Genomic DNA, 26,466 nt, shown 5'->3' with positions numbered 1-26,466 from the left:
TCCAGTGGAGGAGAGGCAATCAATCAATGGCAGGGGCGCTGCCGGTCCGGCCAGTTCCGCCTAGAACCACTTAATCTGTTAGGGGTGTCCTCCCCAAATAGTTAGTGGCACTGTAGCATTCAAGACTCGCATCTCATTTATTCTACGAGTGCAGCGGCTGGTCTCTGCTCGGCAATTTTCATGTCAAGTGCAAGTTCAAGTGCACGACTGTGTTCTCTCGGCTTTTGCTTTGCAGTGGGGGAATGATTTCAACCATTATATCATCGAGTTTATGCATATGGAAATGTAATCCTTTTAGCAGACCGGACCCCACTTTTATGAAACATTCTGTGGCACTGTCGTCTTTTTATTGCTTCAGCCCCGCTGGTCCCCATGCTACGAGTATCTGGTGTTTACTTAACAACGAAAACTGAACTGATAAAATTCAACAAGAATGCAAGGATGCGCAACAGCCGTTTGCAATCCAATTATGCGGTAAACCGTCCATAGTGCCGATGCGGCTGCGGCGGCTGCTACTGCAAGTGCCGGCCAGGCCAGGAGGCGTATACTTAATGTAAGGTCGAATGGCCATCGAATTGACGACAAGCATTTCATTTCGGTTGGAGTGGCAGTGGCACTGGCACAGGTCGTGGTCTCCCATAACAATTTGATTTGCCAACAAGTAAATTATGTTGCCGAAAAAGCAACAAAAACCTAAGACCAAGACTTGCAACCTTGCGTTAAGAGATACAGACACACTGGCACACAAAGCCACAATAATAACTTTGATTTCTTATTGTTTGTTTGCTGCTGTTGCTGCTGGTAGCACAACAGAAATGGCAAATGATTTATTTAATAAAAATAAAAATATGATTATGTTTCTTTCTTCCGTTTGGAAGCCTCCAAGCGAGAGGCGTGTCCATCTGAGATAGATTAATAGAGCTTTTGATTGTTTGCCAGAGCTCGAGTTAATCCAGGAAGTGGAGATGCACATTAAGGTAGGTCAACGGAGGGTGCAGGTGAAGGCGGGGGCGCGTAATCAGGCTGACTCCAAATTGCCTCTAAAAGCCAGTTTTTAAGCCTTATGCTGCATTGTTGCTTGTTTGCTTTGTTCACGCATTTATTTGCCTTTATTTAGCGTTTACTTTACTTACTTTTTGCACTTTTTTCGACACGAGCCCGAGCCGAAGTTGCGTTGCGTTCAGGGCCATCAGGGCAATCACCACCACCTGTATATAGGGCCAGGCAGCACTGACCCGGTGGCATCCACTTGAGATTGTGGTGCGAAACCAGTTCCGAGTCCGAATCGAGTGAAGTCAAGTGCCTGCAACGAACCCAGGTTTCGGCACTTCATTAAGGAAGCCTCCACAGACAATTTTAGTTTTGGGCTTTTCGGGTTTTGGGGAAGGAAGACAACACCGCCGCCGGCCATCGGCATCGGCATCGCGATTCTCAGATGTAACTGGTTGCGTCCAGACGGTGGTCAGTTGACGACCTCCACAATTGGCGTTACATATTTTATATAGTTTTCATTCCATTCCACCGCACGCTTTTAATTAAACTCCATCGTTCAAAATGGTAATCGTAGAGTGCTAGTGGTGGTGCTAGTGCGAGTGCGAAGTGCGATTTCCCCTTCTCGAGCGACAGAATTGGGTTACAAGTGTCTCAGGCTCGAGAGAACAAGCCTGGGCCTCGCACTTTTCAGCCCCGAATCCGAATCCGAAATTGTTGTGCAATTAAAATTGCATTTTGGTGCCGCAAACGTTTTGTGAATGCCTCCAGTCAGCTGGAGTCGCCGCCGACCACAGAATCGAGTCTGTGGTGCGTGCAACGCATTGGGGCAGGGCCGGGCATGGGCAACGCCTGTCTCCCTGTGGGTTGGTCTATGGTATGTGCAAAATGTTATGGCCATAATGAAATAACCGACATGATCATAATGTACGGCACGCGGTTAAAGTTAACCCAACGTTTATTGCCCCTGCAACAAATCTGTTGACAACAGAAAGGGAGCTCTGATCTATGAAATTGGATAATTATTCCAACAATTCTCAACAGTATTCAATGCATGCGAGTTCCCGTTAGACAATATGTTATTATTCTCTATCAATAGCTCAATTATTTCTCAGATTCTGATCCCACGAACATTAAGCCATTAAAATTCTCACCGCATTTCATAAAGAAAACGGAAGCAGAGTTTCCAGACATTCGACACTGAAAATGTTGAGTAAACAACACATAAATCTGATCGAAACGTTAAGGTTGGTTATGGCACTGCTCAAAAATATTTATAATTGGAAGTTAAACTGAGGGGTTATGTAGTGTTCAATCTTCGCCAGTGAGTTAGGGCCAGAGCCTATTTAGGCTCTAACTCCGACATTGGCCAATAGATGGTTTTTTCCTGACCTCATGTTAATAGGAAGCTAGGTTCGAAGGCGCGCATTCTTGCTGTGCTCGGGTCCAGCTCGTCGGATTGGTCGGGGTTCTTTCTCCCCTAGCTACACAGTTTTTCTGACACAAATCAATATAATGCGCTTCAAAAAAAATAAACAGGATCTCGACGTTAATATCAATAACCAAAAAAAAAAAACTCATTTCCACTCTGCGCCGATACGCATTTAGAAAACGCTTAGAAAAAGTGTAGTTCGTCTTCTGTCTGATGGAGGGAACAGCGGTGATGTATGTCCCTAGTCTTTCCCCCCCCAACCATGACAAACGCGTTTACATTCGGGCGTTGTCCCATTTCAAAGATTCAACATCTTCTAGTGCATTTTGAGGGAGATAAGCATAAGTACTTGACGGACGGAGACAATATTTAGTTTAGGCAGACATATTCATGATTACCAATTCATTTTATTTTTTTATGTTAAATGTCCCTAACCATAAGAGATTGTATTGATATTTTTTACATAAATTACAGATATAATCCGATACCTTACATTTACAAATAAACAAAAATATACAAACTTCCTTCTTCTTGGATCAGCAAAAAAAAAACTTAATTATTTGAGCATTTGAGGGGAGAAATATTCTTTCAAATCAGTATATATATATCTACTTCAACAAACTTACGCCTGCATTGGTGTATAGGCATTGTGGTTTCAGCCACTAGTGGTACTCACAGTAATTAGTTAAACTCATCGGTGTATCGTTGGGCCCAAGATGACTTTGACGGATTCATTTGTATTCGCTGTGTAATTTAGAGGTTGGTCAGTATAAATGTATATATATATATGAAGAGAAACACATTATCCCAAACTCATATTGCTCAGTTTTCAAAATCTTCAGTTACTTTACAAATTTACTCATTGGAGGAAGCTATTTAGTTACTACATTAATCAACACAATGATAAACGAGATATGAATATGTGGATCTAAACATCTGGTTCTTAGAGCAGCAGCGTATAGATTTTTATGTGATAATGATAAAGGCAAACGGGAACTTGCACCTGAAATTTAACTTGAGAAACACGGGAATCAAAATAAAACAAAAATCTGCTGACAGCAAGAGTGGTTCTGAGGCAATGTGGTTTAGGCTAGCCTCATTACTCAATCCTTTGTAAATTTTCGTAGGTTGGTGACGATTATGTCCTCCGGCTTTTTGAGATCGGCAGGTTCAAACTGAAGTTCGGACATCCAGCAGTGGTGTATGGTGGTTGGTCTTTCACGAGCCGTAAATGATTTCCGATATTGAGCTAGCCCAACGTCAACGGTTCAGCCTTCACTTTGCCGCCGTGGATGTGCACTGCACTAACTCCCAAACGGTCAGCTTTGTTGTTTTAGTAGTTGATACCGTAGATTGGTTGGCCAGCTTGGCTGTATTAAGATTTTCCAGTACTCCTATCCCTTTGCTTCTTTCAAGAATTTCACTTTATTTGCACTTTTCCCTCGGGTAGTTCAGCTAACGCCACTCTTCGGGTTTATTAATCCAAATAAACAGTGGATGATTGGATAATAGCGAAAAATTGGAAGTTATGTAACTCCACGTGTCTTCACCATTCACTCTGCGATTGCTATCACGAAAATCTATATATACGTGTGCCGTAAGTGAAACTATGCAGGGGAATGATTTCACATGAATAAAGTCTATTCGCCTGTACCTATTGCATTCCCAAGTTGAGCTTTAAGCTTTAACATAACTGTGCAATCGGATGATCTTCTGGATCTCCTGCATTCCACCAATTTCTTCGAGCTATGCTAGCGATGGCGGTATGAAAAGTATCTTTCTAGAAAGTGTACCTAACTTGTTCGACCTTTTCCTTTTTCTTTTGATTTTCGAATAGTTGGACACTACAACCACAGATAATGAAACAAGACCTGCTCGAAGGTACATTATCTGAAAAAAATGCTGTTATTTATTCTTCACCTGAATATCTTTGAGATGGAAAACTCCAATCTTTTTCCCTGCTGGGTTCACCAACTCATAATAATAGGGGCTTCTTTTTTTGAGAACCTTTGCAGAAATGAAAACCGGAGCTAACTTCTTCGCGTTAAGCTCATGTGATTTCTTTGTTTTTCTTAGCGTCTTGTCTTGCCAGTTGTAACAGATCGGAGTGTTCTAATCGGACGTCGTTGCTTAGCAGATCCATGTTTCGCAATAGGGTATAATCTTCTCCGTTCAGAATCATGTTCTGACCAAAAACAAGGAAATAAGGTGAATAACCAGTACTTCGATGCACCGCTGCTATAAGTGCACCATTGATAGCGTTCAAATTAGCGTCCCAATTGAAATGGTCACTTCCAATATAAGCGCGGATGGCTGCCAGAACCGATCTGTTTAATCGTTCACTAGCATTGGCCTGAGGAGAATATATAGCCGTACACCGATGTGTAATGCCAAAACTTGTAAGAAAAGCTTCGAAAAAACTAGATTTGATCTGCGAACCATTATCCGTTAGAACAACTTCCGGCACTCCAAGGGTGTAGAATATGGAGCTTTCCAGGTATTCACACATTTTTGGCGCCGTGAACTTCTTTAGAGGGCTAAGAAAATGGAATTTCGTGTTATGGTCTACTACTATAAACAACCCAATGTTTCCATTTTTAGTACGGGGGTACGGACCTAGTAGATCCATATACAAGCATTGAAAGGGGCGGTCTGATGTTAATGGTCGGCCCATCGGAGGTTTTAACATTTTGTTCGGACTCTTAGTAGATCGACAAATATGGCATTCTGAGATGTACTCTCGAATTTGGCTTACCATTCGGGGCCAGAAGAAATACCTTTTGAGTTTTTCTACCGTCTTAGCCATACCGCAATGTGCAGAGCTTGGCGCATCATGTGCTTGTTGCAATACTTCGGGTATCATCGCGGAGGGTACCCAAAGTTTCCAGGATTCCTCGTGTCCGTCATTATCTCTATTGAACTCGGTTCTTTTATAACCATATCCACAAATAACTTTTAAGTCAAGCAGTTTTGACTGATTCTCTTGTATTCGTTGAATCACTCTAAGATATTCCGGCGACTTAAAGTGACTTGACTGTAAATCAATCATGGGACTACTGGCAACGAATTCTTCTATAGCAGGTTGGTTACGTCGAGACAGGGCGTCAGCAACAACGTTTTCTGACCCTCGCCTATGTGTAATAGAAAAATTGAATGATTGTAATTTCATCGACCACCTCGCTAGTCTTCCAGAAAGATCTTTCTGCTTCATCAACCATTTTAAAGACGCATGATCCGTTACTACCACAAAATCTTGACCTTCTATTTATGCACGAAATTTTTTTATACCCTTGATAACGGCTAAGCATTCCAGTTCGCTAACGGTGTAGTTCCGTTGGGCTTTCGATAATTTTTCCGACATATACGCGATTGGGAGTTCCACACCCTCACGCTCTTGCGCCAGGACACAACCTATCCCGTAGGTACTTGCATCACACAGTAAGATAAATTGGCTTGTGAAGTCTGTGGTAATTAAAATCGGAGCTGATGTTAAGCGCAATTTTAGAAGATTGAAAGCTTTTTCGGCATCATCATTCCAAATTATAGACTTTTTGTTCTTTAACAATTCCGTCAGTGGAAAGCTTATGGTGGCATAATTTTCGACAAATCGCCGATACCAACCAGACAATCCTAGGAACCGACGCAACTGTTTTATAGATGTAGGAACAGGAAACTCATTGACGGCCTTTATTTTCCCTGGATCAGTCAGAATTTGTCCTTCTCGAATGATGAATCCCAAATACTTTATTTCGCGCATACAAAACTTGGACTTCTCAATATTAATGGTCAGATTAGCCTTTTTTAGGCAAACCGAAATTTCCTGAAGCGTGACCAAATGCGACTCGAAATCCTCTGACAGCACAAGTAAGTCATCTAAATATACAAAGACGCATTTTCTTAGATGGGCCGGTATAACCTGGTCCATTAGTCGACAGAGAGTTTGCGCAGCATTGCAGAGCCCGAACGGCATTGTTTTATATTGATATAGTGGCCTGTTTGGCACTGTGAAGGCCGTACATTGCCGTGACTTTTCGTCGAGTGATATCTGCCAAAAGGCGTGCTTCATATCTAGGCCTGTTATGAACCTAGCTTGCGGCAATCGACTCAAAATACCGTCTATATGAGGTAACGGATAAGCATCCTTTATAGTGACCTTATTTACCTCACGCGAATCTAAGCAAAGCCTGTTCTTTTCCCCTTTCCGCACCAACACGCAATTACTGCTCCATGGACTTGAAGACTCTTCAATTACGTCTAGGGCTAACATATGATCGACTTCGGCAAACATCAGTTTCTCTATTGCTGGTGACACTGGCCAATGTCTTTGCTTGATGGGTGTTGCGGATCCGACTTCTATTTTATGCGTTATCAAATTTGTTCTGCCTAAACCTGGTTTGGCAAATGATGGAAAAACTTCTACAACGGCCTTTAGGCGACTTTGTTGTTCATTTGACAAAAGATGCCACTTGGGGAGTTCTTGGTCATGAGTCTCTCCACCCACGTCTAGCTCGGAAATCTGCGCGTTGCTGATGCTATCTGTTAATCCAAACTGATGCCAAAAGTCTATCCCGAGATAAATATCTTGTTTGAGACCTGGGATAATAAAAAGATCTAACCATGCTGTTTTCTTTCGATAAGTAATTTGAGTTTGTAATTTGCCAACAACCTTACTTAGCGTTCCATTAGCAGTTCGTATGTTGCCGGAGCACTTTTTGGTTTTTCCTAACGCTAGGAACTCCAGTGCTGCCTTGCCTCCGACACAACTCAGGGTTGCCCCAGAGTCTAGGAGCGCAGTGTACTTATTCCCTTCAATGCATACTTCTGTGTACAGTCTGTTATCAGTTTTACTAAAAATCGCGGCTACCAGTTTTTTTCTGTCAGAGCGAATCGATTTCCAATACTGTCTTAATCGTTTCGTCGACCTTCTTTGGGTCTGATGGATTTTGGAATTTATAGTCTCGCCAAACAATTTATCGCGAAGCTTATTGTAATTACCTATCCTTACATGTAATGGAATAGTAGAGAAATGGGGTTTGGCTTCTTCTAACTTATTTTCTAAACTAGTTTTTGCCTTTGTTTCATTTGACAATTTTACGGGTATACTAGGAGTCTTCACAGTTTCGGGTGCGTCCAGGTTTTGTCGATCGACACACCCGCCGGTCGGTTTCCCGCTGGATTACATCTGGGACATTTCGGCCTGAACGTTTCCTTAGCGCCACAACCATAACAAAATATAGAGCGCTGCTCTAGACAATCATCAAATCGATGACCAGGTTTTTCACAGTTCCAACAGGTTAGGTTTGATGGCTTCCGTTGAATCGCGAGGACTTCTGGATCTGGCGCATTCGATTCTACCTGAGTTTGTTTCTCGTACGCGTCAGTTAGCTCGTTAATATAGGAACGCAAAGTTCGTGGCTTACAAGCTTTTATGTCATTGTAGAATTGTTCATGTTTTCGCACTTCGACACGTAATTGTGACCTATTTGATATTCTTAAATGAAGTAGCTCATGGTGCAAACTTGGTTTACCATTCCTAATCAGCAACTCGACTAATTGACTTTCGGACATGCCTTGTTGAAGTCTATCTGCTAAATCCTCTATTGCGCACTGATAATCATCAAAAACTTCATTTTCGCCTTGTCTGCATTTCCTTATCTTTTCCCATATGTCAATTCAAAACAAAAGGTTTCCCAAGAAAAATTGGTATGGTTACGGTGGAATTTCCAAAACCAATCACTGGCCTTATTAGCGAACAAGAGATACAGGTGATCACAAAGTACCTGATAATCATTACTTAAGTTCTGTTCAGTTAAAGAGCGTATTCGATATATAAAATCTTCCATCCTCATACCATTCTTCGATCCGTCAAACTTTATCCGCCAATTTTGAATTATGTTAGCTGCCTTTGCAGGTGCTAACTGTGCATTTGTCCTACTTCTACTACTACTGTGACTTGAGATGTTTCCTGCTAACGAAGCACGGACGCCGGACTTCCTATTCCCAGTCTCCACATTTCCCACTGCTTGTGTGGCGATGTTTAGATTGAGTGTAGCCAGTTGTCTCTGAATTGTCTCTTCGATGTTTTTATTCAAAATATCAACCATGTCATCTATCATATTTTCTTGTTGAACGCTTAAGGCGTTTTGTATGTATTTTACTATGTCGTCTGGCGATTTTCCCGATAAATTTTCGTCTTCTGTCTGATGGAGGGAACAGCGGTGATGTATGTCCCTAGTCTTTACCCACCCAACCATGACAAACGCGTTTACATTCGGGCGTTGTCCCATTTCAAAGATTCAACATCTTCTAGTGCATTTTGAGGGAGATAAGCATAAGTACTTGACGGACGGAGACAATATTTAGTTTTGGCAGACATATTCATGATTACCAATTCATTTTATTTTTTTATGTTAAATGTCCCTAACCATAAGAGATTGTATTGATATTTTTTACATAAATTACAGATATAATCCGATACCTTACATTTACAAATAAACAAAAATATACAAACTTCCTTCTTCTTGGATCAGCAAAAAAAAACTTAATTATTTGAGCATTTGAGGGGGGAAATATTCTTTCAAATCAGTATATATATATCTACTTCAACAAACTTACGCCTGCATTGGGATATAGGCATTGTGGTTTCAGCCACTAGTGGTACTCACAGTAATTGGTTAAACTCATCGGTGTATCGTTGGGCCCAAGATGACTTTGACGGATTCATTTGTATTCGCTGTGTAATTTAGAGGTTGGTCAGTATAAATGTATATATATATATGAAGAGAAACACATTATCCCAAACTCATATTGCTCAGTTTTCAAAATCTTCAGTTACTTTACAAATTTACTCATTGGAGGAAGCTATTTAGTTACTACATTAATCAACACAATGATAAACGAGATATGAATATGTGGATCTAAACATCTGGTTCTTAGAGCAGCAGCGTATAGATTTTTATGTGATAATGATAAAGGCAAACGGGAACTTGCACTTGAAATTTAACTTGAGAAACACGGGAATCAAAATAAAACAAAAATCTGCTGACAGCAAGAGTGGTTCTGAGGCAATGTGGTTTAGGCTAGCCTCATTACTCAATCCTTTGTAAATTTTCGTAGGTTGGTGACGATTATGTCCTCCGGCTTTTTGAGATCGGCAGGTTCAAACTGAAGTTCGGACATCCAGCAGTGGTGTATGGTGGTTGGTCTTTCACGAGCCGTAAATGATTTCCGATATTGAGCTAGCCCAACGTCAACGGTTCAGCCTTCACTTTGCCGCCGTGGATGTGCACTGCACTAACTCCCAAACGGTCAGCTTTGTTGTTTTAGTAGTTGATACCGTAGATTGGTTGGCCAGCTTGGCTGTATTAAGATTTTCCAGTACTCCTATCCCTTTGCTTCTTTCAAGAATTTCACTTTATTTGCACTTTTCCCTCGGGTAGTTCAGCTAACGCCACTCTTCGGGTTTATTAATCCAAATAAACAGTGGATGATTGGATAATAGCGAAAAATTGGAAGTTATGTAACTCCACGTGTCTTCACCATTCACTCTGCGATTGCTATCACGAAAATCTATATATGTATACGTGTGCCGTAAGTGAAACAATGCAGGGGAATGATTTCACATGAATAAAGTCTATTCGCCTGTACCTATTGCATACCCAAGTTGAGCTTTAAGCTTTAACATAACTGTGCAATCGGATGATCTTCTGGATCTCCTGCATTCCAACAATTTCTTCGAGCTATGCTAGCGAGGGCGGTATGAAAAGTATCTTTCTAGAAAGTGTACCTAACTTGTTCGACCTTTTCCTTTTTCTTTTGATTTTCGAATAGTTGGACACTACAGTTAGGAGTATGGTTATTTTTGAGTACGATAATCAAAGTAATGCCAATGCCCTGGGTCTGGCTCTGGATCAGGCTCCGGTTGCGTGACTCAGTTTGTGGCTGCCTCTGTCCAGCGATTTCTTCTAGCTGCATCGTGATTAATCTGCATATATTTTACTGAATATATCTATATGAATATGAATATCGTACAGCATATGTACAGCGGCGGTGGCCTTCAGAATATGGCAAACAAACAACGCGACATTAAATTATGCGCTTAGGCCTATTATTTTATGCAATTGATAATTGACAACGAGGTCCGCTCACTTTTTTCACATTTCGCTGTAGCGTCGGTCTCTGGCCCCGCCCACCTCAGCATGGCCCCCTGCACCTGGAAAATGCCTGGCAACTTTCATATCGAGTGAACTTTTCGCCAACGTTTGTCATTCGGTTTCAATGTCAAGGTTGCTGCCGCCTATACATTGTGCACTTATTGACTTTCAATTAGCTGAAGTCGCAGTTGTAGTGCAGTGGCCGTTGCATCCTTGTAACCACACACAGACCGAACGGAACAAGTCGTGTCTGGGTCTGTTGCATGCCATTAGGCAAATGAGCTGGCGATTATGCTTCATTGCGTGAAATGTTCTGAAAGCCCAAACTGAGAACCAAGAAAAGCCGCAGTCTGAAGGCAATTTGTCGCACTCAACGCACTTGCCGACAATAAATTCAATGTGGAAGTGTGAGAGGGGTGTGGTATCATTGAACTCGCGACATGTATTTGAAAAATCGCATGAGATATTCAAATTTGTCTGTGGAAAGAATGGGCCTGAGTTTCAGCCAAGGCTGTGCGCGATAGACATAAATCATTTGACTCCAACTGGAGAACTGGAGAAGTGGAGCCTGGACAAGACACTACAGGCATTGTATGTGGCCTGGGAATAGTCGTTTTTTATACCCGATACTCAAAATGAGTATTGGGGTATATTAGATTTGTGGTAAAAGTGGATGTGTGTAACGTCCAGAAGGAATCGTTTCCGACCCCATAAAGTATATATATTCTTGATCAGCATCAATAGCCGAGTCGATTGAGCCCTGTCTTTCTGTCCGTCTGTCCGTCCGTCCGTCCGTCCGTCTGTCCGTCCGTCTGTCCGTCCGTCTGTCCGTCCCCTTCAGCGCCTAGTGCTCAAAGACTATAAGAGCTAGAGCAACGATGTTTTGGATCCAGACTTCTGTGATAAGTCACTACTACAAAAATATTTCAAAACTTCGCCACGCCCACTTCCGCCCCCACAAAGGACGAAAATCTGTGGCATCCACATTTTTAAAGATACGATAAAACCAAAAACGCAGAATCGTAGAGGATGACTATATGTTCTAGATCGTTAAATCTCAATCAGATCGTATAATTATTATAGCCAGAATCAAGAAAACAATTTCATTCTTTCTCGCTCTGTTTCTTTCTAACACACAGATTTCATGGTCGGTTTTGCCAATTGCAAAATATGAGTTCAAGGATCGCAGAACCTATAAGAGCCAGAGCAACCAAATTTGGTATCCACACTCCTGTGATATCGGACCTTGACCGTTTCGTGTCCAAATTTCGGCACTCCCCCTTCCGCCCCCCCCCCCCCCCCCCCCCCCCCCCCCCCCCAAACGACGAAAATCTGGGGCATCCACAAATCTCAGAGACTATTAAGGCTAGAGTAAACAAATTTGGTATCCACACTTCTGTTAGATCTCACTATAAAACGTATATCTCAGAATTTCGCCCCACCCCCTTCCGCCCCCACAAAGGACGAAAATCTGTTGCATCCACAATATTGCAGATTCGAGAAAACTAAAAACGTTGAATCATAGATAACGACCATATCTATCAGATTGCTGAATCTGGATCAGATCGGATAATTTTCGTAGCCAAAAGCAAGAAATCAATTTGCAGTGGCTACGCAGCACCCGACGTCACGCTCAAACTGATTTTCTGTCTCTCTCGCACGCACTCTTTGTCGTGTCGTTTAAGATTAGCGGCGTCTGCCGCGGTGTCCGCAGCAACTCACAACGTTCCCCCTCGTTTTTATTACTTATCAAGAATTTAAGATCTTGACCGATTGTTAGTCATTCAGACATATTTGAAATGTTTTTGGGCGTATGAGCGATGCCGAGCCCTGTCTCATTTGCGAAACTTGCATTTCACCTTTCCGACTTCCTCTGGGAATAGCAGCTCCCGTGAATCATTAGCCATAAATTGAGTGCTGTTCATTGTGTCGATATGGTCACGCCAGCACCGAGCGGCATCATCATCATCATCCACATGACCTCAATTGTCGCGCGCTAGTCGCGACTTTTTGGCGTGATTTTGTGCTGACAACCTTGGCCTTAGAACGAATCATTATGATGGAACAACCGATATAATAGTATGCGACTGGTAAATACATATATTTATGTATATCTATGGCAATCATCTAACGGCAGTTGATCAATTTTCACAGCTACAGCAGAACGCTGAAAATCTATTAACAGGGGAACACAGGCGCCCAACCCCAACCCACACACAGCGATCGCGCTGACATTGCAAAACTAAAAATAAACTTTAGAAAACGAACAATATGCAATAATACAGACTACCGTTAGGCCCGTGCCCGTCTGGGGCGGCTGCTAGATTAATTGCACTTTGATTGCGGGCCATTGCAATGCCAGAGCGAGGGAGCGAGCAAATCGGAAGCACAAAACACTAGTAAGCCGCATGGTAATCGCGCTGCAGTCGCTGGAAGCAGTCGAGGCGGAAGCTGGCGCTACACCGCGTCTCTGACTTGGAGATCGGGTCGACAGTAAACACACGTGGAATGAACTTTAATGCTTGGGTTTATCTTCAGGATCGGGCTTTCGTAGTTAAGTGAGTTCAATAAATACTTACAGGCTATTTTAAACATGTGTAACACAATCTTTAGTTAGCAACTACATAATACAACTTATCGAACAGTAGGCGCAGGCGCAGGCGGAGGCTTAGGCGTAGGATTTAGGCTTAGTCGAAGGAGGAGGCGGTGGCTCTGGCGAATACAGAGGCCCGCTTGCTAGGCACACGAGCAGCTTTTCTCGCAAGAGACGCCGCCACAGGAATAAATACTACAACTTTGGCTGCTTTTTCACCTGCTGTCGCTCCTCTTTGCGCTCACGCTGCTGCAGGAACTCCCGCCGCAGCTCACTGGACAGCATCTCCAGGATGCAGTTAAGCTTGCTGTTGATCTGCTCGGCTGTGTGGGTGTCAGTGTCGAAGTCGTAGTGCTTAAATCGAATATTGCTGGTCATGAAGAAGCCGAAAGAGTTTCCCGGACTGCTTGGGGAGTGGGCGATCCCGGCACTGCTGCTTCCCGTGCCCGTGCTTAGCGTGGTCACGCGGGCATTGATGGGAGCCGAGGTGCAGCCGGAAGGCAGGGAGGAAGAGGAGGAATTTGACTTTAGCCAGATACAAAGCAGAGCCTTCAGGTGACGCCTCTCCACAATCTCGCAATGGGCCACCAAATCGATGGGCGTGGAAACGGGCTTTTTCTGCGGCCAGAACTTGGCATTCTTATACTGGTCGATATCGATCCTCTCGCCGGAGATGCCCAACGTGACGTCGGACTTGAAGAAACGCTTGTCGATGATTTTTAGGCGGAAGCTGCGATGCATGGGTGCCTCCAGCATATCGTTGTGATTGAGCAGGCACTTCTGCTCCTCCACCTGGATCGGCTGCTCCTCCGTTTAACGTGATATTCTTCAGAGCCCTTAACGCTGCATCCGCCAAAGTGGCCTTAACGTCCTCGGAGGTCATCGATTTGTTGCCCAGCAGTCCAGGGTAGTCCACCCTGGTGACGGGCGCCAAGGGACGCCGCTCTGCGAGAATCCAAACTTGGAGCAAGGCTCGCGATTGTCTAGAGGCGGGAAGTCTTCCATGTCGTCGTTGTCCTCCGTCATGTAGAGACCATAGTGCTGCAACGATTTCAGTGGCACATCTGGATACTGCAGGGAGGTCTTATAGCAGACGAAACCAATCACCTCCTGGATCTTGGCAGTGGAGAGCATGCATACCTTTAGGGGATAGTTGCGGTCTGGCTCTGGCAGCATGTTTAGATAGACATTGATGCGCTTCGTCTGCATGCCTACCTGAGAGGTGCCATCGATACGGGCGAACTCGATGAATTTTTTTTGCGTCTGCTTGGGGCTCTTAGCCAGTTGTTCCGTCAACACCCCTTCGTCGGACAGCTCATCATCGTTCGCCTTTTTCTCCTTTGGGATGGTTGGCTTGATATTTGGTATTTCCTTGCGCTTAAAGAAATCTTTGTCGTCGGGCGGCTGCACTTCCTCGTTGTAGTTAATGCTCTTGATGCGCGCCGCCCTCCTCTTGGCAATGTCCAGTTTCTCCAGCTTTTGGGCAGTGTTGGACCGAAAACGGTGCGCCCCCAGCTCGGGGTACATCTGAATGTCGAACGAGTGTGTCGACATGTCCTCCTAAATAGAAATTCATTAATTAATTAAAAATAGGTGCATAGTTAGGTTCGTTAGTTAAGGCGGCCAGTCGAAAGCAGATCTAGACGAAAACAAATTTCACACGCCCGTAGTTTGCTCCAATCGCTGGATTATTTGATATTACCTCATCATCGCTCAGGTCCAGTCCGGGGTAGCACATAAAGTCCACTTCCTGCATTGGCGCATCCGGATGGCGTGTATTTCTGTCCGGTAGTGCACTGGCCAGCGGCGGCTTCAACGGTCTCCGCCTGTGAGATTCCACCCCAGCCGAAGAGTTGAATTTTCTCAAATAATGCTTTGGCATGTCATCGCTCAGCATCACGGTCTCGCACATCCCGGTGTCGTCGGTTGAGATGAAGGAGTTGCGTATGTGGGACAGCAGCCAATGCTGGTTTGAGTAGGTGGCCATGTTTGAAGACAAATGGTTTCATTTTTGTAAATTACTTTTATTTCTATTTATCTCTGCATCGAGCAAAATACACTAGCGCGTCCCACAAACTGTGAACCACTGACTTATCGCAGGTATTTTTATATAGCGCAGTCACGGCTACCACACTATAATTAAAGAAAGTAGTCCATGACAAAAACCAAATATAATTGAACATTTCGCAATGAACTAGATGTAAAATCTGAATTGTCTATGCATTAGATAACCATTACAAGTGGTCCAGTAACAAACGATTTCGATCCAGAAGAGTATTTAGTATGTATATCGCAGTGAAAAGTGGCGTGGTATTTTTTCGGTATTTTCTTCGGCTGCTGTGGTCACACTCTTGTCCACCATATGACTTTTTCCAGACGCGAAAATTAGACAATTTCAGAATTTAGTTTCAAAGTAAGTTTTCGCGATGTTCTCATGCACAGACTGCAATTACAGTATGCTCAACTTTTTCAGTAGCCTCAATGTTGTAGCAAGGGTTAAAATGGCGGGCATCGAGGTTGAATTCGACGAGACTGCGGGCAATCAGTTTAGCTGCAAGCGTTGCGACCGCGTAAGTATCTTCAAGAATTGGTGTATTTCCTAAACTCACGAACGATTTCTTACTGCAGACGTTCAAGAGCAAACGCGACCAGACCCTTCACCGCCAGGAGGTTCATAATCACAACAATACTACCTATGAATGTAAGCTTTGTGCAAAGAGTTTTTGCAACTCGGGCAACCTGGATCGCCATATGAAGGTGCACAACGACGTGCGGCCGTTTGTCTGCAACATATGCTCGAAGGCGTTTGCCCAGGCAGTCAACCTTCAGCGCCACTTCGCGGTCCACAGTGGCGAGCGGCCGTTCACGTGCAACTTCTGCAACAAGTCCTTCACGCAGCAGAGCAACATGAAGCGCCATAAAATGACACACACCGGTGAGAAGCCGTTCCGCTGTCAGCGGTGTGGGCGCTACTTCTCCCAGCTCGTGAACCTCAAGAAGCACAAGCTCGGACACTTTAACGCCAAGCCCTACCAGTGCAATTACTGTGAAAAGGGGTTCACCCAGCTCTCAAACTTCAAGCGTCACCTTCAGTCGCACATCAAGGAGGGCGTGGACGTCGATGTGCCCGCGTCGATTCAAGCGGCGGCGGCCCTGGCGAGGGAACGTCTCGAAGCGGAGCAGAAACCGTAAGGAATCTACGACCATCCTACTGCCAAGTACTAATGTATTTCCCTCTTTCAGGAGTTTCTTTGAGTGCATGCTTTGTCGAGCTATTTTCGATACGTTCATTGACTACGAGAATCACGAGAGCAAATGCAATGAGGATAATGAGCGGGACGCACTAGAGGTCAATCAAATGTCCCACATGCAACCCGATGACTATTTGCCCATGAAGTTTGCGGTGCCCGACCTGGACACGCACGAGATCATAATCGAGACTACACATTAGAGTTGCGATAATGATAGACACACGGTCATAATTACAGAAACAACCACACACAGAGCTACACCTACACCTACACATACAAATAGCAATGAAAACGCGTCTGGAAAATTGTAAAGACCATTGCATGAATTATTCATACTATATACCATAGTATGCCAACCCAACCTAGTTCTCCACTGAAATACAGCAATAAATGCAGTAAATATACTTAATATTTTTTTATTATACCCGATACTCAAAATGAGTATTGGGGTATATTAGATTTGTGGTAAAAGTGGATGTGTGTAACGTCCAGAAGGAATCGTTTCCGACCCCATAAAGTATATATTCTTGATCATAAAGTACATATTCTTGATCAGCATCAATAGCCGAGTCGATTGAGCCATGTCTGTCTGTCCGTCCGTCCGTCCCCTTCAGCGCCTAGTGCTCAAAGACTATAAGAGCTAGAGCAACGATGTTTTGTATCCAGACTTCTGTGATATGTCACTGCTACAAAAATATTTCAAAACTTCGCCCCGCCCACTTCCGCCACCACAAAGGACGAAAATCTGTGGCATCCACATTTTTAAAGATACGATAAAACCAAAAACGCAGAATCGTAGAGGATGACTATTAGTTTTAGAATGTAAGATCTCAACCAGATCGTATAATTATTATAGCCAGAATCAAGAAAACAATTTCATTCTTTCTCGCTCTGTCTCTCTCTAACACACAGGTTTCATGGTCGGTTTTGCCAATTGCAAAATATGAGTTCAAGGATCTCAGAACCTATAAGAGCCAGAGCAACCAAATTTGGTATCCACACTCCTGTGATATCGGACCTTGACCGTTTCGTGTCCAAATTTCGCCACACCCCCTTCCGCCCCCGCAAAGGACGAAAATCTGGGGCATCCACAAATCTCAGAGACTATTAAGGCTAGAGTAACCAAATTTGGTATCCGCACTTCTGTTAGATCTCACTATAAAACGTATATCTCAGAATTTCGCCCCACCCCCTTTCGCCCCCACAAAGGACGAAAATCTGTTGCATCCACAATATTGCACATTCGAGAAAACTAAAAACGCAGAATCATAGATAACGACCATATCTATCAGATTGCTGAATCTGGACCAGATAAGATAATTTTTATAGCCAAAAGGAACAAATAAATTTGCACTGGCTACGCAGCGCCCGACGTCACGCTCAGACGGATTTTCTGTCTCTCTCGCACGCACTCTTTGTCGTGTCGTTTAATATTAGCGGCGTCTGCCGGAGGAGAGCCATACTGACTAAGTATCGGGTATAACTGTAGAGTTGCGGTGTCCGCAGCAACGTTCCCCCTCGTTTTTTTTAGGATTTAAGTTACCAAGCTACCCGTGAGTAGCGTGGGATTATTTGGCCGCCCGCAAATATACTTAATATATGAGTATATTATCAGTTTTTGTCTTTTTAATCAGCCCGATTTCTGTTTACATTGTATGGGGATAATGGATGATGGCTGCTATGGCTTTAGTAGCTCTAAAAGCCCTTAACTACACGGTTTATGTGTGATTTTATGGCCCATATGATTTTTGCTGAATTTCATTGTCACATCATTAAACGGAATCGCTCGTGCGTAAGTTCCGAACATTTGCAGTGCGTAAAGGCACGAAAAGTCAATCGCAACGTAGAGAGATGGTTAAAGAGAGATATCTGCCGTAGCTGCCTGACAGGGTGGTAATTTATACATATGTTCCACTGATTTATCCTATATTCTTGTTTTTTTGATTGAAACTAATTAAGGGCACGTTCCGGACTTGTTTACAAGCCACCAGCAGCAGAAACCACAGGAACCATACATGGAACCATAATTGATCGGAGAGTCGTTGTTATCAGCAACCTCTCCTCTGCTACTTTCGCTCTCCGGGCAATAATATTTCATGTTCACATCGTTGTCCTGCTACATTATCCCTCTTTACCCGCACGTATATGCTTGTGGATTGTGTGTGCGTTCAATTGGCTCGATTCGCCACTGCCTGGAGCCTCGGACTAATAGGTCCACATTTATTAGGCTGGCCAATGTCATTTGTTATAAATTTATTAGTGCCACTGCCTGGCGAGTTCTCCAAATGCAATCGCCCAAGAGCACTGCGGTTTTTGCACGCTAATATGCCACAAAAGTCTAACATAATTGAGTCTTACATGCCCCGATGCAGCAAACCTAACAAAACCGATTGCGTGCTGGTTCTGTTATTTTCTGCTTCGGGCCATCGGTGCGGATGAACTATAATTAGACATATGGCAGACGGCAATTGAATTTTATTGCAGCAGAACAACAGAAATAACGGCCATCCGAACAGATACGAGAATCCCCATTGGATTGTCCAAAGTATGTAAACAGATTTCAATAGAATCGTATGGATCTGGGAGGTACATACATATGTACATTTGTGCGAAATCTATCCAAATGAAGTCATTGCTTCGCCAGGATATTCGTATTTAGGAGTATTTGATATGTTTTTGCCTTTTGTATTGGCCTTGTATTTTGCGTATGCCACTCACAGCTGATGTTTTGACTGTCGAAACGTGACAATCACAGACGGTTTGTCCTTGTCAAACACGCATCCCGCTTAAACTAACGCCTCCGCCTGGCGCTGTGTGTGCGTGAGTGGGTTTCGGGGCAGGTTAATTTGGGAAATGTGCAAAGCACCCAGCGGGCAGAAGGCCAGGTGGCAGAAACACTCGTATCCCACCATTGTGTGGAGAACTGCCACTGGCTTAATCGGGGCCCGCCTCTCGGTGCCAATATAATTGCCATGAGCTGGAATTTCGGGTGTCATCATTTTGGGGCATGAAATGGAACTTGAGGCAATTGCTTATGACTTCGTTTGCCTGAGTGGCTGCCTGTTTAGGCAATCAACACATTGGACTCTGACACTAACGTAATGTGATTAGAGATAGATCTGAATACAGCGAAGGGAAATCTAAAGAGCCGAAACTATAAACACCCTCGCAGAAGCGTATCCTCTCGTTTATCTGAGAATCAGTTCATTCGCTTTTGACGCCTTTCACTCGGCAAATGAAGATAAAAGTGTTAAGCGGGTACGTGCCCCAACAATGACCACAACTTAGCCTTGGATAATGGAAATTTATGTGCGTTAAATAGTCGAAATGTGCACACCCATCACTCATGGATGGGGCAGGATGCTGTTGTGGTGTTGTCGTCCAGTGCGCCACTTGACACAGATTGAAACGAAGCGTCCAAGCTGTTGACCCGTTGCACATGCAAAGTAGAGGACTGCACAGCAGGCGACACACATATTTGAATAAATTAGGTCAACAGATATTAAATGGCATTCGTTTGTTTCATTCATTGCATTAAATCCCCTGGTGGCATTAAACAAATTAAATTCTCGGCTGCCGGGAATGCCGCCTTCCACTCCCTTTGCATATCAAAGGGTTGCTCGGTCATCTGGCCCATCGTCCATGGTGCACATAGTTCATACATATTTTATGAGTTGCTTGAATGCCGGACATCCCCTCACCTCCGCCCGCCCTTACATTCGCTGTCTAATTTGTTATTCCGCTTCGGACATGAAGATGAACTACCTGGAGAACAGTTGCAAAAGAGATTTCCACAATTGTGCAATAGATTAAGTACAATAGAGACATTCACATTCGGAAAACGGGATTTTGTACCTTTCTCTGTGTGTTCTGTGATGGCAATTCATTTAATTGTTGCGGCAATCGAGTTGGTTTGTCCGTGTCAGTGGCAGCCATCTTCCCACGTCCGCTTCGGTGCGTGTCTGCGTCCGGTTCGAGTTCGGGCTCCAATCCTTGAGTGCTAACTACGAGTATCTCCGTTGGGGGTACAGCGGTCTTCATTATGAGGATTGTTTATCGGTTGCATAGTCTGTTTGCCTCGTTGATTGGAAGGTGGTGCATGGCAGTGGCATATGGGGTTGTGCAGGAGCCAATATTGCGTATACGCCTGCTGGACGCAGCTGTGGAACTGCACTAAAAGTTTGAAGCTGTGAGTGGGGGTATTCCCTTCTTTGTTCTATCGGTACTTATTGCTTTCTTTCCCATACTCTCCGTTGAAAATATTGATTAGCTCTGCAGATTTTGTCATTGATTTGAATTTTAAATGAGAGCCACATAAAATTCAATATATATTCAAATATGAGCAACAGACTGAAGTAGAACCACAAACCCCAGACCCAGCCACAACCAAACACTGCATAACGCTGTTATTTGGACTACAAATAATACAGAAATTACAGAGAGTCGATCGGCACCCGCTTCTAATTACAAACGAGATTACTGCGTATTAATGTCTCATTAAATATTTCATTTGATTCCCTTTTCATATTGTATTTGCTGGCTCCTCTGTTATTAAAACTCAATTTCGAGTGTTTGCATTCTATTTTTGTGCGGCGATGGCATAAATTTCGAAAGGAGCTTTGCGTTGACAAAGAACATACTTTGTTCGGGGATAATTTTAGATAAATACATTTTGCTCGGCCATTAAGGGAAAGGAGTCCCGGGCACATGAGTCCATGAGCTCCAGCTCTGGCTTAGGCCAAGATTTATGGCTCACAGAAGTTTGAGATCCGAGTCGAGTATGTGGAGAGAGAGAGAGAGAGCCTAGGTAAGCCGAGGAACATTTCAATTTGCTTGCCACATTTTTAATATACAAGCGGAAATTGCAGACAATTTTCCCTCCATCTCTCGCACGCCATATAAGAAAAGAAAGTAGAACCACTCTCTATTATGGCTTCGGTGATTGCCTCAAATATTTTACAGCTGTCTGAAAGCTGCCGTTGATGTGGAACTAAATGCTCATCGATTAGGGCAGAATGGGGGCAGAAAGCCAGTCAGGATGCCACACATTCGAGTCCATTTGGGGCAAGTCAGACAAAATGCGTGCCAGAAATTTTCGCACACAATTTTTAAATGAAAAAAGGGAACATCTCTGACAGTATCCCCCTCTCGTTGGTCTCTACTGAACACCAAAGAGATGGAGATTGAGAATTTGGGGAGAAATCTCTGAGGATTCGCACATCAAACATTTTCATCGCACTCGATTTTCGATTGGAATTCCGTTTGTCATCTTTGGCAGCAAGCAATATGCTTGGCTAAATCTGTAATCTGTGCCTGGTTGAGCTTGAGGGCCACTCCAGCGATGACTCAATCTTTTCCAATCATTTATCATCGAGTGGAGATCCTAGCCATCTCAATCGAGCGACTGACCCCGATCAAAGCTAATCAGTTGGGTGGAAACTAGGACTTGATTTGATACTGATTCCTTGATCCCGTGGCTTATGAAGTTGGGGAATACCCCTTCACATGGGAAATCGAGATTTTCTCTGCGAATTTCTCTTTCGGTAAGCCCTTTTCGTTTACATTCTAATGAGAGGCAGCTGCTCGTAAACAGGAAAAACAACAGGCAGTGAAAATAAACAAAAAGAACTGCAAGAAAATTTTGCAAATTTAAAGTTTTTAAGGAGAAGAAGAGAGGAGAGTTTTGAAAAAAAATATATATATATAGAGGGAGAGAAAGAGAGAGAGAAAGTGGGTCATGTTGGCAAACAAAGAAACTCTCTGGGGAAAACTCTCGACGCGTGGCATGTTTTTCTTCGCTACAGTTTAAACCGTGAGATGCCTGTACGGGCTTATTTTTACACTCGCGTTGCTTTTATTTTCAATGTATTTTTTATGCTGGTCCGAAATGAGTTTTCCCCGAATGTCTGGTGGGAAATTATCCAGCGCTATCGGACGGCCATAATAAGCGTAATTACTGCCCCCACTTTGGCCGACAATTTTGTACAAATTTAACTAGTCATTTTCATTAATCATTACGGCCGGAAGCACTGCATTAAATTTTCAGTTGTAAACTTTTAATAGCACGGTTTTATTATATGTTCTTCTTTCTTGATCGGCGTATTCGAATGAATGTGTGTTGGCATATCGATACTTGTCGAGGACAAGTATCGATATATCGAGTACATTGGTATTTCTTATAATACTATCGATGAGTACATCTTTAACTAATATTCAAATCTTATAAACTAATATTCATATCTTACATTCGGGCAACCTGACTACAGATCGCCCACGATCTACACACTAAGGCATACAGTTGGTTAAACATTTCTTATTCGGTATTGTCTTACTTAACATACTATTTCATCGATTAACAACATGAGACCATGGTTTTATCCTTACACTCTACCCAGGGTTTAAGCCTTGCTGGTTCTAATATACTTCGGAATGGCATTTGCGTCAACTGACAGTCCTCAATGTCGACAACCTCATAACGATCATTATCCAATACTCTATTGATCCTGTACGGTCCTCGATACTTTGGTGCGAACTTCTTATTGATCCCCGGTGTTGTGTCCACATGCCGGACTGCTACATAGTCACCAGGTTCATACTTTAATGGGGCTCTATGTTTGTGGGCATACATCTTCTCATTTCTTTTCTGCGACAACCGTATGTTCTCACTTGCTATTTCTCTTATACTTTCCAACTCTCTAAGTTCTGACGCTAACTTCTCCTCTAGGTATTCGGTTAATTCATCTACAACGGGTCCTTTCTGGGATATTCCAAATAACAATGTGCTAGGTGTCTTTTTCGTACTGCTGTTAACGGAGTTATTAATGGCGTGCTCTACCTTGCTCATCAACCTATACCAATCGGCTTGCTCAAGGGGCTCTGACAGTTTTCCTAGGAGTAAGAACACGATTCACCCGCTCCACTCGGCCATTCGCCTGCGGTGCACCTGTAGCTACCTTAATGTGCTCTATCCCTCTCTCCTGCAGAAAACTAGAGAACTCTAACGAGGTGAAACAGGTCCCACGATCTGATATTATCCTAGTAGGGCGACTATAGAAATCAAAATATTTACTTAAGGCATCCTTCGCTTCCCGCGTGCTGGTACTATTAACCGGGAACAATTTTACAAACTTAGTGAATGCATCTATTACCACAAGGAAGTGTTTTCGCTTAGATCTAATACTCGGCAGCGGACCCAAATGATCAACATGTAGGGTATGAAAAGGAACACACGACTTTGGGATACTATGGAGCGTTCTGTTATGGATTGTTTTAGGCATCGAGTGTAGTATACACGGTAGACAGTTTCTGATGAACCTTGCCACTTTACTTCTCATTGACGGAAACCAGTAGGTCCTCAAAAGGTCACTCACGCACTTCTCTGCGGCCAGATGTCCTAGTTTTTCGTGTGACCGCCTTATCAACTGCTCTTCCATACACATTGGTACATAGAAACATAGTTTGTTTTCACAACTCCTCTTGTAAACAATACCATCTATCAATTCAAAATCTACTTCAATTCCATCCTCTAGCATTTTTCGAATCCTAACTACTTTCTTGTCTCGCATCTGTTCTGTTTGCAATATCAAATCAACATCTTCTGGCATTGCACCTACTACCCCAACTATCAATGATTTTAGTAATCTTTCCTCCTGAAACTCTAACTTGTCCCTCTCTACTGTATTCTCAACACATTTTTTCTCTTTATCTGAATTCCTACTACTAATGTACTTTACTCCCCCCACCACATCGTTAACGCTTCCTCTACATTGGCTCAAATCTCTAATTTCAATCATCCATCCATCCTTTTCCCTATATTCACTATTCTCTATGTTATCTCTACAATCACCACCAAGGTTCTCTATATCATCAGACTTCCACCTATTTCCCAATCTACTTCCTACTGCACTTGATTCTCCACACTCAATCGCAGGGTTCTGTACGGTACTACTACGCTCTCTATTGATATTTAATTCTCTACACTTAATCACAGGTTTCTCTACCAGTGTTGTCTCTACTTACACTATTCCTTGTATATTGCTTTCTACTCTCATCTTTTTCTAAATTAGACTTTTCTAAACCGTATTTGACTCTATAACCATCCTCTAACATATTCGTCACTTGATCTTGTCTGCTCAGCGCATCAACGTGCGCCATACTGGCCCCAGGTCTGTGCATAATGGAGTAATCATAGTTCTCTAACTCTAGGGACCACCGTGCTATCTTAGGACTAATTGACTTTCTGGTTAACGTCTGTACTAACGAATTACAATCCGTGATTATTTTGAAGGACCTATGCTCCAAATATGCTCTAAAACGCCTCAATGCATAAATTATAGCCAATGTCTCTAGTTCGAAACTATGATAACGTGATTCTCTTTCTGTTGTTTTGCCAGAATAATAGGACACAGGGTGCATCTTCCCATCATCTTGTCTTTGCATCAGTATTGCGCCATAACCGTATGAACTTGCGTCTGTATGTAATTCCGTTTCTCTATTTGGGCTAAAAATGGCTAATACCGGAGGATTTGCCAACGCATTCTTAAGAGTTTCAAACGTCTTCACCTGTTCTCTATTCATGGGAAACGGACCACCTTCTTTTAACAACTGCACCAAGGGCTTAGCTGTCGTCGCAAATGACAACATGAAACGTCGAAAATACGAAAAGAATCCCAAGCATGAGTGCAGTGCTTTTACATTTTGTGGGACTGGGTATTTTTTCAAGGCCTCAATATGGGAATCACTAGGAACTATTCCGTTTTGATTAACTTTATACCCCAGGAAATCGATGTTTCGATTGACAAACCTACACTTTTTTAGATTTATCTCTAAATTTTGCTCGCTAAACCGAATGCATAGTCTTTTTAATATATCCATGTGTTCTTCAACTGTTTTAGTCGCTACTAATATATCATCCATGTACACTACAATGCTTTTGTTCCTAATAAAGTCTCTCAAGAGCTCCGCAATAAATCTCTGAAAAATAGCGGATCCATTTTTTAACCCAACGGGCATTCTCAAGTACTCATACTGTCCTTGCGGTGTCAGAAACGATGTATACGGAACTAATTTTTCTTCTACGCCTATTTGATGATACCCACTTTTCAAATCTATAATGGAACGAGGTGGAACGTTGTGAGTTGCTGCGGACACCGCAACTCTACAGTTATACCCGATACTAAGTCAGTATGGCTCTCCTGCGGCAGACGCCGCTAATATTGAACCACACGACAAAGAGTGCGTGCGAGAGAGACAGAAAATCAGTCTGAGCGTGACGTCGGGCGCTGCGTAGCCACTGAAAATTGATTTCTTGCTTTTGGCTACAACAATGATCCGATCTGATCCAGATTCAGCAATCTGATAGATATGGTCATTATCTATGATTCTGCGTTTTTAGTTTTCTCGAATGTGCAATATTGTGGATGCAACAGATTTTCGTCCTTTGTGGGGGCGGAAGGGGGTGGGGCGAAATTCTGAGAAATACGTTTTATAGTGAGATCTAACAGAAGTGCGGATACCAAATTTGGTTACTCTAGCCTTAATAGTCTCTGAGATTTGTGTATGCCCCAGATTTTCGTCCTTTGCGGGGGCGGAAGGGGGTGTGGCGAAATTTGGACACGAAACGGTCAAGGTCCGATATCACAGGAGTGTGGATACCAAATTTGGTTGCTCTGGCTCTTATAGGTTCAGAGATCCTTGAACTCATATTTTGCAATTGGCAAAGCCGACCATGAAACCTGTGTGTTAGAGAGAGACAGAGCGAGAAAGAATGAAATTGTTTTCTTGATTCTGGCTATAATCATTATACGATCTGGTTCAGATCTTGCACTATAGAAGATATGGTCATCCTCACCGATTCTGCGTTTTTGGTTTTATCGTATCTTTAAAAATGTGGATGCCACAGATTTTCGTCCTTTGTGGGGGCGGAAGTGGGCGGGGCGAAGTTTTGAAATATTTTTGTAGCAGTGACATATCACAGAAGTCTGGATCCAAAACATCGTTGCTCTAGCTCTTATAGTCTTTGAGCACTAGGCGCTGAAGGGGACGGAC

The 26,466-nt window shown here is 43.2% G+C and overlaps 2 protein-coding genes across 3 annotated transcripts; one reads left to right on the top strand and one right to left on the bottom strand.

The window, feature by feature from the left end:
- Positions 1-13,084: 13,084 nt before the first annotated feature.
- On the bottom strand, positions 13,085-15,299 carry LOC108160394 (stress-activated map kinase-interacting protein 1). The gene is given in 4 exon segments (XM_017294383.2): positions 13,085-13,952; positions 13,954-14,119; positions 14,122-14,728; positions 14,871-15,299. Coding segments are annotated over 4 exon segments (1,647 nt in total). The 5' UTR covers positions 15,156-15,299; the 3' UTR covers positions 13,085-13,363.
- Positions 15,300-15,482: 183 nt separating this feature from the next.
- LOC108160395 (zinc finger protein 239) lies at positions 15,483-16,823 on the top strand. 2 transcript variants are annotated; one of them, XM_017294384.2, is made up of 4 exons: positions 15,483-15,581; positions 15,642-15,738; positions 15,797-16,356; positions 16,412-16,823. In XM_017294384.2, the coding sequence occupies exons 2-4, from the start codon at positions 15,670-15,672 to the stop codon at positions 16,617-16,619; spliced, it is 837 nt and encodes a 278-aa protein (XP_017149873.2). In that variant the 5' UTR covers positions 15,483-15,581; positions 15,642-15,669; the 3' UTR covers positions 16,620-16,823. The 2 variants fall into 2 exon arrangements, with proteins under 2 accessions (XP_017149873.2, XP_033251750.1); XM_033395859.1 differs by having other exon boundaries at positions 15,564-15,581; positions 15,645-15,738.
- Positions 16,824-26,466: the final 9,643 nt, after the last annotated feature.

The sequence above is a fragment of the Drosophila miranda genome, assembly GCF_003369915.1.
Source record: "Drosophila miranda strain MSH22 chromosome Y unlocalized genomic scaffold, D.miranda_PacBio2.1 Contig_Y1_pilon, whole genome shotgun sequence".
In the NCBI taxonomy this organism is placed as follows: domain Eukaryota; kingdom Metazoa; phylum Arthropoda; class Insecta; order Diptera; family Drosophilidae; genus Drosophila; species Drosophila miranda.
The sequence above is the reverse complement of the archived record's forward strand: the minus strand, read 5'-3'. Positions and strand labels throughout refer to the sequence as shown.